This window comes from Heloderma suspectum, chromosome 1 (genome assembly GCF_057233095.1).
Source record: "Heloderma suspectum isolate Gila_16-S chromosome 1, 16-S_ref, whole genome shotgun sequence".
Lineage (NCBI taxonomy): Eukaryota > Metazoa > Chordata > Lepidosauria > Squamata > Helodermatidae > Heloderma > Heloderma suspectum.
Window position 1 is genome coordinate 426,058,405 of NC_139458.1, and position 19,482 is coordinate 426,077,886.

A 19,482-nucleotide genomic window follows, 5' to 3' on the forward strand; every position below is an offset into this window, starting at 1 on the left:
ATTATCCCCTAATTCTTTTTGTCCTCACGGGTGGGGAATGTCGAGGAACATTTCTGAGGAGAAATGACTTTCTCCAATATTTTCTGTGCAATTCAGAAAAAGAAATAGTTTAATATTTCATATTCTGATGAAATATTTAACAGGTTCATAAGAAAGGCAAGCTAAAGTATGCATTATGCACATATGCACTGTGTCGTGGGTTCCAAATCTTTTTTGTTTCTTTTTCCAAAGGTCCTGCCTGCCACACACACGCACTGCATTACCACCTACTTTTGCGAGGTCCAGGTAACACATGAAGGCTACTTTATCCGTGGGATGGTTTGGAAACTGATCTTTGTGAATTCCTATACAAAGAGACCTGATCCTCATGTCTAATGTGTGGATTGGACTTCACACTTCCCCAAATGTTGTGATCCAGTTCTCACCCATTTAAGTGTATCAGAGTGCATTAAGTTGGGGCTACACTTAGTAAGCCTGCCAGCAAGAGCATGAATTCTTCTGCCTGGTGCAGGCATGGCTGATGGTACTACACCCACCAGTAGAGCTCTTTACTCTGGTTGGCTGGCTGAGTAAATACATCACATCTCTTCCAGGAAAGGTGACTAAACCTTCAGCCTTCCCTTCCCCCCATGCAAAACAGTTAATTTACTTTCTTGCTCCCCCCAAATACCCCCCCAATATTCCCCCCAAATACTCCTCTGATTCATGACCTCTTCCCCCCACCCATTCATGAAAGCAACCTGGTTTGCTGAACCAAGTAACAGTATTTTAAAGCAATATTTTAATGTGTATTTTCTCTTAAAGCCAATTTGCATACACATTTTGAGAGGAAGATGCACATTGAAAAAGGCTTCAAAATCCATATTGCAATAAACATTTTTTTTAAAAAAATGCAGACTAATGCAAACAAACAGAATTATGGGCAATAACATACATAAGAGACAGACCAGAATTAGATAGGATTCTTCCACCACTAGGTTGCCTGCCTGATCTTACTGAGCCTTAGAATTGTCCTGGAACATATTATAGTATTATTCCCATATTACAGAATTTTGGGGGTGGGGGGCGCTGAGGCAGAGAAATTCCAGCTTGCCTATTCTTGAGGTCTGGTGACTTCTGGAAATGACAGCTGAGGAACATGGGGTTTGTAGTTTCCCCATTCAATTAGGGGCACAGAGGAAACGACAAATCCCATTCTCCCCCAAAGGAAAGAGCTTCCTGAGCCTGTTCAGAAGCATCATTTCCAGTTAAGGAAAGACTGGCAGCTCTTCTCCTGACTTTAGCAAGCCCATTCCATGAGCAGTTACACATCTGGGAAGCGCACATTAGGTATGAGAAGCAAACCCATTTCTCCCCCATTTCTCCCCCATTTCCGGACAACAGCACTTAACGTGAAATACATTTCAGCAATGGCTCTGTACAATAGCAAGCTCAGCTTTCGACAAGTGCCCCATAATATCCTGATGAGCAAACTAGCTCAAAGTGGGCTAGATGAAACAGTGATCAGGTGGATCCACAGTTGGCTACAGAATTAGACTCCAAGAGTGCTTATCACCAAGATCTTCTCAAACTGGGGAGAGGTAATGAGCGAAGTACTGCAGGGCTCAGTCCTGGGCCCAGTGCTCTTCAACATTTGTATTAATGACATGGAGGAGGAGGTGCAGGGAATGCTTATCAGATCTGCAGATGACACAAAATTGGGTGGGATAGCTAATACCCTGGAAGACAGAAATGAAATTCAAAGTGATCTTGATAGGCTGGAGCGCTGGGCAGAAAACAACAGAATGACATTTAATAGGGATAAATGCCAAGTTCTGCACCCAGGAAAAGAAACCAAATGCACAGTTACAAGATGGGGGGTACTTGGCTCAACAATACTACAAGTGAGAAGGATCTTGGAATTGTTGTCGATCACAAGCTGAATATGAACCAACAATGTGATGTGGCTGCAAAAAAGGCAAATGCTATTTGAGGCTGCATTAATAGAAGTGTAGCTTCCAAATCCCGGGAAGTACTAGTTTCCCTCTGCTCAGCACTGGTTAGGTCTCATCTGGAGTACTGTGTCCAGTTCTGGGCACTGCACTTTAAGAAGGATGCAGACAAGCTGGAGAAGGTTCAGAGGAGGGCAACAAAGATGATCAGGGGACTGGAAACAAAGCCCTGTGAGGAGAGACTGAAAGAACTGGGCATGTTTAGCCTTGAGAAGAGAAGACTGAGTGGAGATAGGATAGCGCTCTTCAAGGACTTTAAAGGTTGTCACAGAGAGGAAGGCCTTGTGTGATGAATAAATGAACTGTAGGTGGCAGCCTTATCAATGAAGAACCATCCAGACAGGGACCAACTCTGCCCAGGCAGGCTGGCCATAGGATCCTTCTGGCAAAGGAGTACAAGGGGTTTCCATTTCCAGAGACACCTTGCTTCAGCATCACTGCTTTCCTGAGATCTGGAGGTGTTCCTGTATCCTTCACTGGTTCTGTATAGGGATGTACGAGAATTTTGTTCCCATTCGCAAATCACGCTACCACAATTTCACAACCCTGAATATGCACATGGATGGAATTCTGTGGATATGCACAAGAGCGCACTTCCAAAAAATGTGCATTTGTGCACTTCCAGAAATGTGCATACACATACATGCACAACTATGCACATGTGCAAATCCCTCCCAAATCTTCACTTTCATGCTTTAGCCTATGGGAGGAAATGCACATTTTGGATCGGGAAAAATGGACATTTGAAAAAAATGTATATTTTTTGAATTAGGATTTTAAAAATCTGCTCGCATTCAGGATGCAAATGAGGTGAAATGAGCTTCAAAGAAAAATTCAGAGAACCTCAACGAGCATGTTTGCCCATCCCTGGTCCTGTATCCTTGATTTCCCTCCTGGCTTGCTTCTGCCTTCTGGTTTCTCCTTGGGTCCTGACTACTGGCTTTCCCCATGGCCTCTGGCTTGCCTCAGATAGCTGCCAACAGCCCTGCCCTGACACACCCCTACTCAGGTTTCACCGCAGCCCTAATCTGTAGGTCTTAATCTGTAAAACTGTAGGGGATTGGTCTTAATTTCAGTGTAGACCGCAGCTCATAAATTTGCCAGAGTACCGCTGTCCCTGACATGTTCTTAGAACAAGCTCTCTCATGGGGAGACCTGGGACTTTGCAGGCAGGGAACTCAGCTCCACCCCAGAGAATGTATAACCTGGGGCAAGGATTTCTGCATGCTGTGTTGACAATTATATTTTCAATTTCTGTTCTGAATGGCTCCACTACACCACAATTATCAATGCTGCCTGCGTATCCCTAACCCACAAAAAAAACATTACTGTTTTTGTTTGCAGATGAAAAGCAAATTTTGTTTTAATGCTTAAATGTGCGTTTATGCTTCACCCTTCCCCAGAATGCACTCGAGTTTAGAAGCTCAGGGAAATGTAGATAAAGACTATAACCTCTGTGAGACAAGGCGGGGAATCTATCAGAGAAATGTGCACTGCAAGTTTTAATATGCTTCATTTTGTATCCTCTCTTTGAAGCTCAAAATCGTATTCAGAGAAATGTTATGAATTTTTTAAAATGCTGACAATATGCCTTGGAAGTATTTTAATATGGAAATGAAACCAATTACCCTTTAATTCTCCTGTAGTGTGAATTTATTGACTTGATGTGAGCGTGAACATTGTGTTGCTTAGGTCAGCTGTGAATGTTGTACATTCTCCCTGTGTAGCAGGCAGTCCAAAGGCTAAGAAACCAGCTTTGGAGGCAAAAACATCTTCTGCTTTATTCTCTTCAAAGGACATTTGTGACTGAAAGTCCTGTTTGGTGTGATGATGAGCGGGAGCAGGGGTTCTCTTTGTTTATCAGTCTGGGTTCATAGCTAGTCTGATTCCAAAAAATCAGAGGGTGGCCATGATTATAAAACGTAGTGATACAGAAAACATGGTTCATACAGGAGAGTAATCTATACAGCCTTGCCTGATCCTTTCATCTCTCTATTAGACAACTGTGTAAAAAAGTGTTTTTGGTAAGTTAAACTCAACTAAGGAAATCTGCTTAGGGCGCAGTCCTATTGGGATAGGCAGCTGCCTCTGAACTTGGGGGCTACCGACTATCCAATGCAGGGCAGGAGCAGCGCAGAGGGGATCGTCCCCTCCGCGCTCCTCCTGCCCTGCATTTGCGGCTAGATAGCCGATTTTGGCTGTCTAGCTGTTGGAAGGGGGAGGCAGCTGCCAGACGACACATAGGATGTGTGTTGTACTGGCATTTCCACCTCTCCCGCCCTAGAATGCTCCCCGGAACACCCCGTTTTGGCCGCTCCACGCTGCCTGCGAGGCAGCACAGGAAGGGGGGAAGCTTGGTTCTCCAGGAACCGACCTTGGAGTGCAGGTTCTGAGGTCAGTTCCCAGAAAACCAAATATCCTATGGCTGACTAGGCTCTGGCTAGCACCCATAGGATTGCTCCCTTAGTTGTCTACCAGAGGAACCTGAATTTTAAGGAGACAAACCACTAATCTCCTAATACCTCCTTAAGCAAAGAACACTGTGGCTTAAAACAAATCAGGATTGGTTACCTTTTATTCAAGCATTTGGTGTTTCCCATTATTGCATTTTCTTGGTTCGTTAGGCCAGGCAAAAGGAAGATGTGCAGGTAAGATAAAAACAAAACAGAGCACAGTTACATATTGGCAAAAGCTCATTTCACTTATTAAAAGCATGGGGTCACAAAGAGTTGGACATGACTTAATGACTGAACAGCAAATGGGGTTAACAAAGGCAAATATAATCACCACATCTCAGGCACAGAGTTGCAATACAACATTTTAGGTATCTACCAAGATGGGGCCTTTTCGTCTGGAGGATAACCACCTTTGTGGGCCCTGACTCTAATACCTCACTAGGTTTGGGGGTTCAGGAGCCGGGGTCTTCTTGCATGAGATGGTTAGCCCTTCCTGTTCTGGTCCAACGGCTTCTGTGGCACAACCTCAAGACATAGGTTATCCTAGCCTAGCTGATAAAAGGGGAGGGAAATAACACAAGTACATGGCTCTAATTTGGCTGGGTCAGGCTGAACATTAGGGCAAATTAAGGTGCAAACCCAACAGCAAGTCAATAAACAGGTAAATGGTCAAGTACAGAGGTATCAGTCTTAGCAAGAGAGCAATTCAAGTCGGGAAACAGGCAATGGTCACAGGCACAGTATTACCAGGCACCAGGGTGAGTTCCAAGAGAAAGGCCTGAGGTGCAGCCAAGGTCCAAACACAGGTGAGTAGTCAAGCACAAATGCAGTCCAAGAAGCAGAGTTGAGCAGTTCAGTCAGAGAAACAAGGGCTCACAACACTGGACTGGAGTTGATACGAAGACATTGTTCCAACCTCTAGCAAGCACTAATTGAAAGCTTACATAGCCAGAGTTTTCAGAGCCCCACTCTGGGATCAGCTGCATTTCACCAGAGGCCCTCTGGCAAAAGCCCTACTTGTGAGTAGGGCCTTGCTCATGAGGAGGCCTTTACTCATGAGGGGCCCTACATAGGAGTCCTACTGTCCTGCCAATTGAAATAACGCTTGTCAGAGACTACATGGTAGCTCTGACTGTCTCAGAGGCAGAGTTCCCTTCCTCTTGTGAGGAGGGACCTGTGGCCATCTTCCCTGAGGGCCCAGGCTCCCCCAGGTCTCTTGATATTGTCCATCTCTGGGAGCTCTAGCTCCTCTGAGGAGGAGGATTTCTCCAGGGGGTGGGGGATGACATATATTCTGCCTCGTTGTACTGCCCATGGTAATTTGGCTGGCTATATATTTACAGAGTTAAATAAATAGTTGATATTTTGGAGACTTGAGTACTCTCCATCTCTTCTTGCTCATCCTGTCAGTCTAGTTTTCCAGAAGATTTCACCCTTTAGCAAAGCCCAGTCATATTATCGACCTGTGCTAGCCAGAAATTGCAGGTTCCCTTGGATTCCATATATTATAAACAAAATATGGGCAGACTCTCAGCATCGGAGCATGAGAGCAGCCTCAGTGGATCAGACCAGAGGTCTGCCTAGGTTGTTATTTTGTTTCCCAGGGTGTCCATTTGGAGGTCTCAGAAACCACACTGATGACCCCAGGAAGGGGACATAAGGTCAGTCTTGTTGAATCAAATCAAAGGCCTGTTTTCAACAGCACAGCTCACCAGGTGCCTCTAGAAAGCTCAGAAGCAGGGCATGGAAGCATAGCCCTCCCTTGTTGTTAGTCTCCAGCAATTAGTGTTTATTCTTCTTGATATATGTATGCAAACATTTATATCCCGCTTTTCCCTTCCAAAAAGGAGTCAGTTCAAGCGTTTAACAAAGTATGAAGAAAACAGAAGGAGGTGAGTATCCAGAGTAGATCACAAAGAAGAGAAATGGGTTCTCAGGATGCAAGACTGAATTTATTATAAGAAGCCCAATGCATTTCAACTTTTTTTTTCTTATGTAGGCCTTCTTCAGTGGGCTGTAACATAAATGAAAATAGAATTTAGAAACAGAACAACACACAGTTAAAATATTACTGCAATACAAATTGCCACAGGGGCTAATACATGCATAACATTCTTTTAAAAACCATATAAAGCCTACTTTAGTCCTAAAAATAACATATAGATACATGCTTACTAAAGAGAAAAGTCTGCAGAGTTATTTCAGCAAAAGATTGTCTCCTGTGTCAATCTATGTGGGGTTACCCTTGAAGATGGTTCGGAAGCTGCAGCTGGTACAGAACGCAGCGGCTCGCCTGATTAAAGGCAGCCGCCGGCGAGATCACATCACTCCAGTGCTGAAGGAGTTGCACTGGTTACCAGTTGTTTTCCAGGCCAAATTCAGGGTGTTGGTCTTGACCTTTAAAACCCTATATGGTTCCGGCCCAGCCTATCTTAAGGAGCGCCTCCAGCAACAAAGCAGGAGCTTTGTTTGGCGCTGACCAAAGCAGGGCAAAAGCACACCTGGCCACAACGAACACCCAAACATTGAATAATATGTCTGGATCCAGGAGTAATCCCAAGCTACGAACCTGATCTTTTAAGCAATCATGGCTGATAGCTTTTGAGAAACTTATCTTCCATTCATTTCTCAATGTGAAGAAAATAATCTGCCTATCTGCCTGAAGCTGATCATACTACAGGCAAATGTATTCCTGGCGGAAAAGGTTGGTGTCCCTGGATGGGATCCCAACGAAGTTGGGTTTACATTCCAATCAAATCCACAAGACAAATTAGGCACATCTTCAGTAGGAACTAACTTAGTCGGGATTCACCAGTATGGAAATGGAAGTGATCATTAAGTGCAAAGCTCGGCTTTAAGACCCAATGTCATTTTCAGAACATCTGACCATTGAAGCGATTTTAGCATTTAAGTATGATTGTTGCTTTGCACACAGGTTGCAAGAGAATGGTGTAATTTTCTCATAGCTCTGGTGGATGTCCTTCAGTCTGCACACTCAGATTTTATGCAGTGCGACCCTTCACATCAGCTGGAGTTCATTATTTCCCATGGAAATAGAGGCAATTGAAAACGGCAAGTCTCACTTTTTTGCTGCATCAGCATTATTTGCTGGGTAAATATTTTCTATTGCTCATTGAGCAGAAAACCAGTTGTTGATGCACTTTTTATATAATGATGCACTTTTTATATAACGAGAACCTTTGCTAAAGCCACTCAGCTAAGCATCAATAGTCTAGCAACAAAACAGAAGGTTGCTGTGTGATTTTTCTGCAGATGCATAGAATAAAAGCAAATAAATAAATGGAACAATAAATATGTATTTATTATATTTATATACTGCCTTTCTGCTGAAAAATAGTGTTTAATAACAGCAATAAAACACAAACCAAAATATAATTAAAACATAAAAGCAAATCAATTAAAAGCACATCAGTAAAAAAGAAATAAACAGCATCCACCAGTTAAAATCTGCTTCAGCACTATATAAAAACTTTAAAGGCTGTGTGAATAAGAACATCTTTGCCTGTCAGTGGAAGGACAACAAAGGTGGAGAAAAGGGCAACCAAAATTATCAAGGGGCTGGAGCAAATCCCCTAAGAGGAAAGGTTACAATGTCTGGGACTATTCAGCTTGGAAAAAGGGTGAGTGAGGGGAGACATGATAGAGATGTACAAAATTATGCATGTTGTGGAGAAAGTGGATAGGGAGACATTTTTCTCCCTCTCTCAAAATACTAGAACCTGATATCATCCCATGAAGCTGATTGGTGGGAGATTCAGGACAGATAAAAGGAAGGGCTTCTTCACACAGCGCAGAGTTAAACTATGGAATTCGCTACCACGGGATGTAGTGATGGCCAGCATTTTGGATGGCCTTAAAAGGGCGATTAGGCAAATTTATGGAAAGTAAGGCTATCAGTGACTACTAGACATTACCTCTGGTATCAGAAGCAGTTTGCCTCTGTATACCAGTTGCTGGGGGACATGAGCAGGAGGGTGCTATTCTACTCATGCCCTGCTTGTGGGCTTCCTACAGGTATCTATTTGGCCCCTGTGTGAACAGAAAGCTGGACCAGATGGACTAGGGATGTCACAGGCGTCCAACTGAGTATGGGAGTCCCTCCCCCCCGCGACCCCCGGACTATGCCCGCTGAGCCACTGTCCTCACTCACTCCCTGCTTCCACCCACTTGTGCCCGCTTGTGCCCTCCTGGACTCACTGTGATCCCATCTGGTGAGTGCCCGCCATTTTCCCGCCTTTGTTTTCTGTGTAAAAAATGGAGTTTAAAAATGTGCGTATTTAAATATGTGCAGTTTGGGGCCAGGAAAGCTTAATACGTGCAATATTAGAGGTACAATGCATCTAATATTGCACATATTAAGCTTTCCCGGACCCCCAAATGCACATATCTAAATATGCACATTTTTTAAACTCCCTTTTTTACTCAGAAAACAAAGGCGGGAAAATGGTGGGCGCTCATTGAACGGGATCGCGGTCAGTCCAGGCAACTCGCCAAGCTTGTGGAGGGGCTGAGCGGGGCCCGGGGGGGACGAACAGGGGTGGCGCTTCAGCAGGCGCCCGGAAAACCCGAGCTGGGGTGTGTTCGCACATCCCTAGGATGGACCCTTGGCCTGAGTCAGCATGGCTTTTCTTGTGTTTTAATGGAGGTAGCCTGGCCTCCTGTGGCAGGGAGTTCCAGATCCTGCAAGCTGCCACTGAGATGGCCCTCTCTTACGTTCCTGCCAAATGTGTCTCCGAAAGTGGTGGGACATAGAGAAGGGTCTCTTCCAAGAATCTGAAATCCTGGGCAGGCTCATAAGGTAGAACATGATCTGTCAAATATCCTGGTCTCAAGTCAAGTAAGGCTTTGTAGGTCATAATCAGCACCCCTCAAATTGTACCTGGGAATGGACCAACTGCTAGTGAAGTTGTTCTGACAAGGGATGTTACATAAAATTAACCCCAGTCAGTGGTCTAACTGCAGCATTACGGACTAGCTGAAGTTTCCAGAGGCTTTTTAAAGTCAGCCTCCTGTAGGGAATGTTCCAGTGCTCCAGATAGGATTGCATATCAATGAATATACCTGTTACATGGAAAGGAGGATGCAGGGGAACCGGGCTGTTCACATAGCAACAATAAGAGCACAGCCTCATGGATGGCAGTACCAGTGAAGGTAATTTTACCTCTGCTTTTGAAGGCCAGTCATCATTTGTACACACACCACTGTCAAAGTAGAGGCACTGTTGCTGACTAGGTCCCCTCCAATTACAACTAGCACAAGTGTTCTAATAGCCTAGGTTGTGTAATACCAGAAAACTGAATTTGTATGAGGTTGTTGTTCATCTCATATGAAAAAAGGAAATTGTGGACCACCACTTTCCTGTTGATGAAAAGGAAGGGGAAATGCCATGTGACTTTGTTCGTTTGCCATTGTGCTACTCACCTGGGAAGGCCTCTTGCCTTAGCAGTTAATTGCAGTGGTTGGCAAGCTGCAGTAACATCTATGTTGGCTTCAGGTCCGTTGGTTTTGTAATCTGGAAAATGGGGAAAGTTGGAATCAGTATTTCTCTGTATGTGTAGTCTGTCTGATTTCACTATGGAAGGGTACGCTGGTCAAGAGGAAAAGGACAGCTTGCAGACTGAGCAAGAGGTTAAAAGGAGCTGTCTTTTTCCATAGTCATGAGAGAGAGCGAAAGAGGGCAGTAACAAACACAGCAAAAGAAGAGATGGTACTGGGAGGAAAAATGGAACTTTAATACAATGGTGAAATGCCCAACACGTCTTGCTAGAGAACTTCCTTAGTGGCACAAGAATTCAATTTTTTGAGTATTTCTAGTAAGGCAACATCTCATGACAACAAGGGATATGAGAGGATATTTGGTTAGGGCTCAAGCTTGTCGATTTCTTGCCAGCTGAGCCCCCTGGAAGCCAGTCTGCAGATCCCCATGCTTGCCCTACTCAGCACGTGCCAAGTCAGGCAAGTGCAGGGATACCTGCTTAACCACGAGTGCCACTTTGCGTAGAAACTGCAGGTAAGCGACTTACAAAAATCGCAATTTTCACAGAACGGCGGCTGCAAATAGCACCATTTAGGCAAAATTACAGGTGTAAATGGCAGACCGTTTATGCCTGTAATTTTGCATAAATGGTGCCATTTACGGCCACCATTTTGTGGAAATCGCAGTTTACTTAAGTAGCTTACCCACAGTTTCTATGCAAAATGGCAACTTGCAGGAAGAAGAGGAGCCTCACGCCGCAATGCTTGCGTACTGTACAGCAGCTTGCCCAGCTCACCAAACAGGCTTCTCACCCTGAGGTTCATGCTGCTGCATCATTAGCAGTTTTTAAAAACAAAACAAAACTTGGAATACTTTTTTTTAATTTCACTCTGCAGCTTCTTAATTGCTGGCCTGAGGATTGTTAGTTCTGTTCAATTTAAGATGTGTATGCGGATATGTTTTAAAGAATTGTGATTTTATATGCTTCTGTTGTTGTTGTTGTTGTTGTTGTTATTATTATTATGTTTTTATATAGTTTGTGCACCACCTTTTAAAGGCTTTTAAGTCCTGAAAGCAGGTTTAGAAATACATACATGCATACATTTTGCAGCTGATTAATACATGGCCAATAAATACCACATGCATGCAACCTCCTGACTGCAACATATTCAAGTCCTTAGGGGACAAGACATCAGGTGACAAGACATTATCATGGCATGACTATTCCGGTGCCACCGTATGTCAGTAGTGTATGCTGGCGGAGACAGGGGTACTCCCAAGATAGTATTACTGGATCACGTGATAAAGACTTTGTAGATGTTACAACTGGTGGAAGCATGGTGAAATTGCTACAGGTACCAAATTTTGGTGGCATCCTGGTGACAGCCCAAACAGCTCTTAGTTCTTGGACCAAAGAAACCTTCTCTCTGTACTGAATTTGAGATGAATATACACAGTATATATACCCATCTAGAATATGGATGGCTTTGTGTGCATAACAGCAGGTTACTGGAGAAGATCACTGATGTGCCTTTCCCATTCTGTTTTCAGGTTGTGTGGAGGAAACTTGGAGATGCTGCAGGCTCGTGTCCTGGAATTAGACAACACTTGTCTGGAAACCAGTACAAAGGGCCGATGTGAAAGGATACCAAAACAAGGAAGAGTTTCAACTGCTGATGGATTGAATCTGTTCACAGCAACCTCTTTGCTAACCAAGAGATAACTCCATTACTCCAATCACCCTCTAGAATACAGTCTTCTTTCTGTAAGACTTTAGTGTTAACTGTCCAGATCTCCTGGCCTTCAGCATATACCGACCAGTCCAACTTGGCTTCTGCCACAAGCATTTTCAGGATATATACCAGGGAGGATTTGGCTGATAATCCACAAGGCTGTTCAGAACCTATCCAAGGAGGAAAACCCACAGAGGAAGTGCTTTCCTGAAAGAGAGAGCAAGAGAGCGCTTTGGTGGACTTCCCATGATTTTTCCAGGAGCTTTTCACCGGATTGGAGCGATGCCAACAAACTGTGCCTTTGGTCTTCACAGTTTGGAGAAAGTGGGTTCTCCCAATTAGCCCTACACTTGAGTGTATAAAGTGTTATTTAACGGTGCTTAGGCAGATTGCAGCTGAAACTGTTTCTTTTCCAGTGTGTAGAATAATTGCATTCTGAGGTGCTAAAAAAGACCTTCAGGTCTCCTAACCAGCCAGTAGTGTAGCAAAGAAAACTACAGCACTAAAACTGAGGTGTGTCCCTTCCCCCAGACAAAAAGAAGAAGACTTTTAGTTTCATTCACTTCAGCCCAATCCTGGGGCAATCCCAAAAAGGGACTCTCAAAGGGCCTGTGCTGCTCTTGTACCAAGTTAGACTTCCTGTCTGAAAGAGCAGGTAGATCAATGAGCCAAACTAATAGTTGGCCATGCCCCTCCACCCAACTGCCCAATGGCTACGATTATTGAGTCTGATTGGGGATCAGGTATGTTCTTTGGGTCAAGCAGTTAGAGGCTGAAGAAGCATTCCACAAAATAAGTTGAGGGTTGTGCAAGGGAAGACTGTCAGGGTTGAGGGAGACAGGCAAGGAAGCAGAAACATGGATGAACGGATTTGTAGTGCTCTCGAGAAGTTAGAGGTTGCTTCCAAAGGTTCACCAGACTAGAACTTGATCTGTTCAGGGGATAGGCTGGTCCGCAAAACTCCACACTTGCTAGGTTTTTCAGGATGGCCAACCGATAAAGGCATCAGCCTCCAGATCTGAAAGACTCCAGTTTCTGAGTCCTCATGATGGTCAGTGAACATACACATACACACACCTGCTCCAGAAATAACCTTGCGTATCCAGGTGAATTTAATCAATGTCTGGATGTCCAGCGAATTAACCCTGATACTAGATTATGTCTGGAGTGGGTCTCTAAGGCCCCGGCACATATTGATGACATCATTACTATGTACCAGAGTTGGGAGACTTGAGGCGCTGATGTAACCTTTGCAATGCAAATACGGATATACAAGAATTTTGTTCCTGTTTGCAAATTGTGCCAATGTGTCCCATTCACAATCCCGAACATGAGCAGGAATGCAATTCTAGGGAAATATTAGCAATTTCCTGAACTTGCATTCGTGTTCTAAAGTGCACACTTGCACAAATGTGCACTTGTACAAATATACATTTCCAAAATTGTGTGTTTGCGCATATTCACAAATCCCCTCCCTGTGTTTTCGTGCTTTAGTCTATGGGAGAAAATGGACATTTTTGATTGGGAAAACTTCGCACTTTTAAAAATGTGCATTTTTCAATTGAGAAAAATGTGCATTTAAAAAAATGTGCATTTTTCCCGGTTGGAAATGTGCATTTTCCTGATTGGAATAAAAAAGACAGTTGCATTTGGGAATGAGAACGAGGCAAATCGAGCATCAAGGAGGAATTTGCAGAACCTCAGCAAGCTCAAAGATTGCATGTTTGCCCATCCCCAGGTGTAAATGATTTCCCCTCGCTTCCCCTCTTTGGGCATTACCTACTAGGGGCATCAGAGAGGATTAAATTTGTGGCCTGTAAGCTCTTAAAAGGGGCATGGGGTGGCACTGGGTGCTCCTGTGTTCTGGGCACCTAGACATTTGGGGAGCTGGAGTTCCCATTATTCCCAGCTGCTCAGTAAGTGGAGGAACAGGGCTTTCTAGGTCACAATTCTACATCCTGCCCACAATGCCAGCCACTACTGGTGAGGAATCTGGTGGGAAAGGGTGGAGAGAACGTAGTGGAGAGCCCCCAATTTGGGGCCCACAGGCCACAGGCTTCACAGCAGCCCTGGCTATTCACCATGTGTGTGGTTCACCCCAGGCACCCAGGCCCCAGGGAATCTGCAGCTTCCATGGTGTCCAGCTGCCCTGGATACACCACACATGCATAGTAACATCCAGGGCCCAAGGTCCTAGGAAGGAAGCTTCCTTATTCTAGGGATGGCGGAGAAATCCGCCACGGACTCCAATGAGGCCGGATTCTTTAGAATCCAGCCCCCCAGAGTCCGTGGCAGAAAGGACTACTCCCCTCCACCACCCCGCAAAATTCTCCCCGGACGGACCCTACCTGCCGCCGGCCAGTCTGTGTCCGTCTGCTGCCGTTGGCTGCCCTGGTCTGCAGACGCAAGTGGCTTTCGGTGTCCGCTATGCCATTTGCGTCCCTGCTTTAGCTGTGATAGGCTACGCAAATATTTACGTAGCCTATCACGGCAAAGAGCAGGGACGCAAATGCACCCGCAGCCTGGCAGAGGAGGAAGTCCCGCTGCGGACAGGCCCGGCCGGCGGCTCCGCGGACTCGGGGAGGATTCTGGGGGGAGGGATGGATCACCTCCCCCCCGCCGACGCCCCGAACTGGAACGGTGAGTGGGGTTCGTGCACCCCCACTTTATTCTGACTCAGACCATTGGTCCATCTAGCCAAGTATTGTTGACGCTGATTGGCAGCGGCTCTCTGGGCTTTCAGGCAGAAATTTTCCCAGCCCTACCTGGAGATGCCAGGCATTGAACCTGGGACCTTCTTCATTTTGGCCCCTCCCCAAAGTGGATTGAAGGATCCTGGTACATCCTTCAACCCATCGATCTCTGCCACTTCAGCTAGATAACATGAAGTACAGTGGGGGAAAGAAGGCAGAGAAAGCCCTGTTCCCAGCCTGAAGATTGCAGCAGAGTCTTGACCACCAGGCCTGTAAGCCTCCCAAGGTTTGGATTCATTTTGCACTGGATCCTGGACAACCTGAACCAAAGGTGTGGGCAACCAAATTCCAGTGTCTATCTCCCTCCGCTTGTCACTCCCCATTTTTAATCCACCACCACTTAACTAGTTCTGCAGTAGCCAACATCTAATACCTGCTAAGTTGCAGAACTTTAGTGATTTGGTCTTGACTCCTCATTATGACATAATGGGTATGCTCCAGTGTAGATGGCTGTACGGCGTCAGCTGTTAGCAGGCCCTTCGGATGGTGCCCAGGTGTACCCCCACCCCCATCATACAATCCCATTTTTGTGCCATGTGGAAATGTTACCTGACAACAATTGGCAAATGGCAGCTGTTCCTGATTTCAACAGCACTGACTTCTGCTGTGCTGGTGCAGAGCCCCAGGTTGGGTCGTGGTGTCAGCATGCTGGCATGGGTCATGGCGATATGTTGACCTGCTGGTCAATGCACTCCTTTCCAAATGCTTATTTGCTTGTGGGGTAGGCTTTAGGATTGGATTGTAATAGGTATGAAATCTTTGACACTTGTAAGCACCCCCCCACCAGTCCTTTCTGAGTATCAAACACCTAATTTCTTATGTTTCCTTCACCACATGATATTTTACTTCACAAGAGTCTATAAGAGCCTAATTAAATAGCACTGCATTTATTGCGGGGAGTGTGCTTTCGTTGCTGATGGTCGCATCCTTTAAAGGAACTGTTGAATATTCTCAAAAGCATGTCCTTCATTAATCTGAGGTTCAGTTTGTCTGAGTTTTTGGACCTGGATGGGCTTACATGGACATTTTAATCCCGCCCCCCTATAATACCATTAGATTGTGTGTATTGAAATGCTCTGATAGCTATTTTGTGTATATATCAAAATGCAGCAACAGTTTCTCGTATGAATGTGCAACAGGCTTGTGATTAAATGCTGTTGCTTTGACTTTTTAACCATAGCTGAGTATTTAAAAGAAAACAAAATAAAAAATAGGAATGCAACAATTCCTAAGTTTTTGAACCCAAGCTGATGTCTTCCTGTTTGTTTTGTTTTGTTTTAATTTGTGGGCTTCGTTACATGTTGTATTATTGATCTGTAGGTCGTGGAATGCGGCGGCGTTATTGCTGTACAACCCTTTTATCTTATGGCAGCATGGCGTAAATTGGCCACCGATTTTACAGAAAGAAAAAAAATCACAAAGGGATTGATTTGCTGCAGTGACTCGGTTACCTTCTTGGATTTTTTAAATTTTTTTTTTAATGTCACGCCGATCAAAATCTCCACTTCCCCGTTATTCATCTTAAATTGTTGTATTCCTATAAGTATACAAGGAACAGTGAAGAAGAGAAACCCTCAAAGAATTTGTACCTGCAGTCAAGGGCCGGATCCAGAGACCTAGTTTAGGCAAGCTTAAGGGTTTCTGTGTTTCAGGTGGGGTTTTAACCTATTTTTCATTGAACAGTAGCCCTCTTTCCTAATGCCATATTACAAAGTGCTTTGGAAACTCTCATCAATCAAACAGAAACCTTGCTGCAGGGCATTGGTTGGCTGCTGTTCAAGAAAGAAAAGTCCAAAGGGCCCCCCCCCCCAATGTTTGAGTGTTTGGAACAAGTTTTGTGGTTTGTTGGATCTTGGCCAAGCTCTGCAGGAGCTAATTTGAGTGTTGCTGGGTCTTTTGACATAAGACGTATGTAAATTTTGATACTGTATTAAAGCTATTTTTTTACAATTCACCATATAATGGGGGTACCAAGCATATGTGTTCATCTTAGCAATGGTAATAAATTATTTAATCTCATGGTCATTTGCTTGCTTGATTTTGACATCAGCGTCTGAGAGCCTATGGAGGGCCATGGATGTTTCTTCCATCCTTGTTCACATTTTATCGATTTCATTTGATTTACTTGAAATATCCATACACTTCTCTTTATACCAGAGAAGCTCTCGGACCAAATAACCGTGGTTAAAAACAACTTGTTAGACACCAACCTAAACCACAAGATCTAAAAGGCCAGGACAGATGAAAACGTCTCCTCCTGGCCACAAAAAGACAAATAAGGGTATAATCCTATGGGGATAGTTGGCTGCCTCCAAACTCTGAGGCAGCCAACTATCCAATGCAGGGTGGGCAGAGCATGGAGGGGATCCTCTCCTCTGCACTCTAGCCACCCTGCATTTGCTGCTAGATGGCCGATTTCAGCTGTCTAGTTGGGGCAAGTCGGAGTGGAGGGCGGGAGGCTGGACCGCACATAGGAGGCATCATGACAATGCTTCCATGGTCTCCTCCCCTCCCTGCCCCTAAGAATGCCCCCTTTTTGCCCACTCCACGCTGCTCTTACGAGGCAGCGGGGGTGAGGAGTGAAGTTTCTGGGAACTGAAAAATCCTATGGCTGTCTAGACACTGTCTAGTGGCCATAGGATTGCATCCTAAAGAGTTCAGTCCAAATGGATTAAAGTCTTCAACTTCAAAGCTGGATGCACATGCACCATTATTCAAAACGTCCAATGCGACACTCAATTTTTTTTTTACTATATCAGCATCTCTTCTTCATTTTTGTCCCCTGTTCTCTTTTTCATACCCTTTCTCTCTTTTTCTCCTGTTGCACCCCTTCTCTTTCACCTTGCATTAACAAAAAGTACTAAGGAAAGCAAGGAGGAAGAAAGCAAGGAAAGAAACAAAGAAAGGCAAATCTTCTCCTTATGGAAGCCAAACTCAGGTGTTAGGAGACAGGCCTCTTGACAGAAATGGTACTTCTGCTGAACTCACCATTCCTCATCGCAAAAGATATAAACGTGGGCTAGTCTTGGCTCCGCCCCCATCCAGAAGCCTCTTGGGTCGTTTGCAGAAACACTGTGCAAGCACAATAAGGTTTGCTAGACTCATCTCTCTCTAATCCCTCAACTGAAGAGAAATGCATCCGTGAAACAGAAACGTTACCATGGAAACAGGATTTTGACTCCAGTTTCCCCAAAACATAAAATAAAAATGGAGTCTAATGCTATACATATAATAAAATCCTCCGTTACTGAAAACAGAATGAACATAAAACCCCTCTTCAATGGAACCCCCAGGAAGGGAAAGTACAAAGTAGTAACCTGCAAAATTTATGAGGTATTAGGAAGATCTTGAAAAAGAACCCCACCCACGCAGTACACAAAATGCTGCATTTCCTTTATAAAAGATTAAATATTCAGCCACCACAAATGCACACTAAGTACGAAGTTTGGCGGTGTTGCTGTTCTGGGCTTCAGGTTTTCTGCTACAAAGTTTTGTTCCAATCTTCAAATTGCCTGGCTTGCCCCTTGGGGAGGAGCAGGACATCCTAATTGTCTTGCCCCTTCCCAAGATTTGCCTCTGGGAGCTTTGAGAACTGATAGGTTTTAGAGCCCCCGGTTAACCGCTTTTGGGAGAATGTTGGAATAACCTCTTCTTCCAGTGATGTTAGACTAAATCTGTTTCAGGCAAGGTCACACCCTGCTTTCTAAGGGCTCCAGAACCGATTTTGCACTTTTCTGGAACCCTGCAGTACATACCTGTACAGGGATGTTGGTTCTGCATTTATCCTTTTCCCATTTACAGTAGTCCACATCATGGTGTGTGTGTGTGTGTGTGTGTGTGCGCGTGCAGCTGGGTATCTGCCTGCACCACACATGAAGCCCACACAATGGCTTCTAATATTCAAACCGAAAAACAGTGTGTGGAGAATCTGGTCTCTCCACATGGTGCATCTTTGGTAAGAATAAGCGAGGAAGGCTTGGAGATAGCTTGTCTGTGAGTGTCTGAATGTAGAAAAGATGGATAGGGTGGTGGTTCACAGATGGGTTATGGATGAGGCCTCAAAGTCTGTGCCCCTGAGCTTCAGACCAGTGGAGAGGGGGCATGTGTTCTCCTCCTCCTAAGGGCGCCTTCACGCCTTCTCATGTTCTTCTCAGAGGCATCTGGTTGGCCCCTCTTGGTATGTTTCTGTAGGGCTCTTCTTATGTTGTTATATATTCTGCCATCAGTTCCCAAACTGGGCTTCCCCCTTACTAGGTCATAGGGAGTCCTCTTTGGCTCCCGTTTCTGGCCCACTGGCCTTCTGTGTCCAACAGCTGCAGTCAGCTAAGCCTACCAGTTGCTAGGGCCAGGCTGGCTTCAGGTTTGAGGGAGGCTCCAGGAAGGTGTCCCACAGTCAGTGTTCCCCGCCCCGCCCCAGCCATGGGCACATGTGCCAGGGGCAGCTGGGTCTGAGAAGCCACTATTTAATTTCCCACAGTGACCTGGGGAGCTATGTGAAGTTGACTGCTCCGGGACATGGTGGGAAATTTAAATTAGTGCTTTGCTTCCCAGATCCAGCTGTTGTAGCCTGATAATCCCGCAGTTAGGGAACGGCAGGGTGGGGGCAAAGCAGGCATTGGCATCAGCGCTGGTGAGCCCTGCTGGGCATTTGGGCTTCAGTAGCTACCCAAGGTTCCTGATGCCATCCCTGTGCTTCTACTAGGTCAAGCCATTCCCAGTTCCCAGTGGCTGTGGAAAAACGTGCATGCTCTGGTTCCCAGTGGAGAAATAGGAGCAAAACGTGGACAACCTCCATGGCCATCCTCAAGGCAGCCCTTAATATTTCTGCAGGACATGGATATTTCTAATCCTGTCTCACTAAGAAACTCAACGAAATCTTTCAGATGACCCAAGGTTGTAGTCATCCCTATGGCCATGTTGCTTATGGCCAAGTATGTGCAGTGGCCATCTTGACTGTGGCAGCATTCCTGTGTATGTCAGTGCAGCCATCTTGAGAATGGGGATATTTTAAATATATCAAAGAACAAGCCTTGTTGAGGACAAAACAGCATG

General features: G+C 45.1%; 1 protein-coding gene across 1 annotated transcript in view; it reads left to right on the forward strand.

Annotated features, from left to right (window-relative positions):
• Positions 1 to 16,448, forward strand: part of CCDC85A (coiled-coil domain containing 85A) — a 214,403-nt gene extending 197,955 nt beyond the window's left edge. The window contains exon 5 of the mRNA XM_084829285.1: positions 11,496 to 16,448. Coding sequence (XP_084685411.1) covers positions 11,496 to 11,585 — 90 coding nt within the window. The 3' untranslated portion in view covers positions 11,586 to 16,448. The remainder of the gene's footprint in view (positions 1 to 11,495) is intronic.
• The last annotated feature ends 3,034 nt before the right edge of the window (positions 16,449 to 19,482 follow it).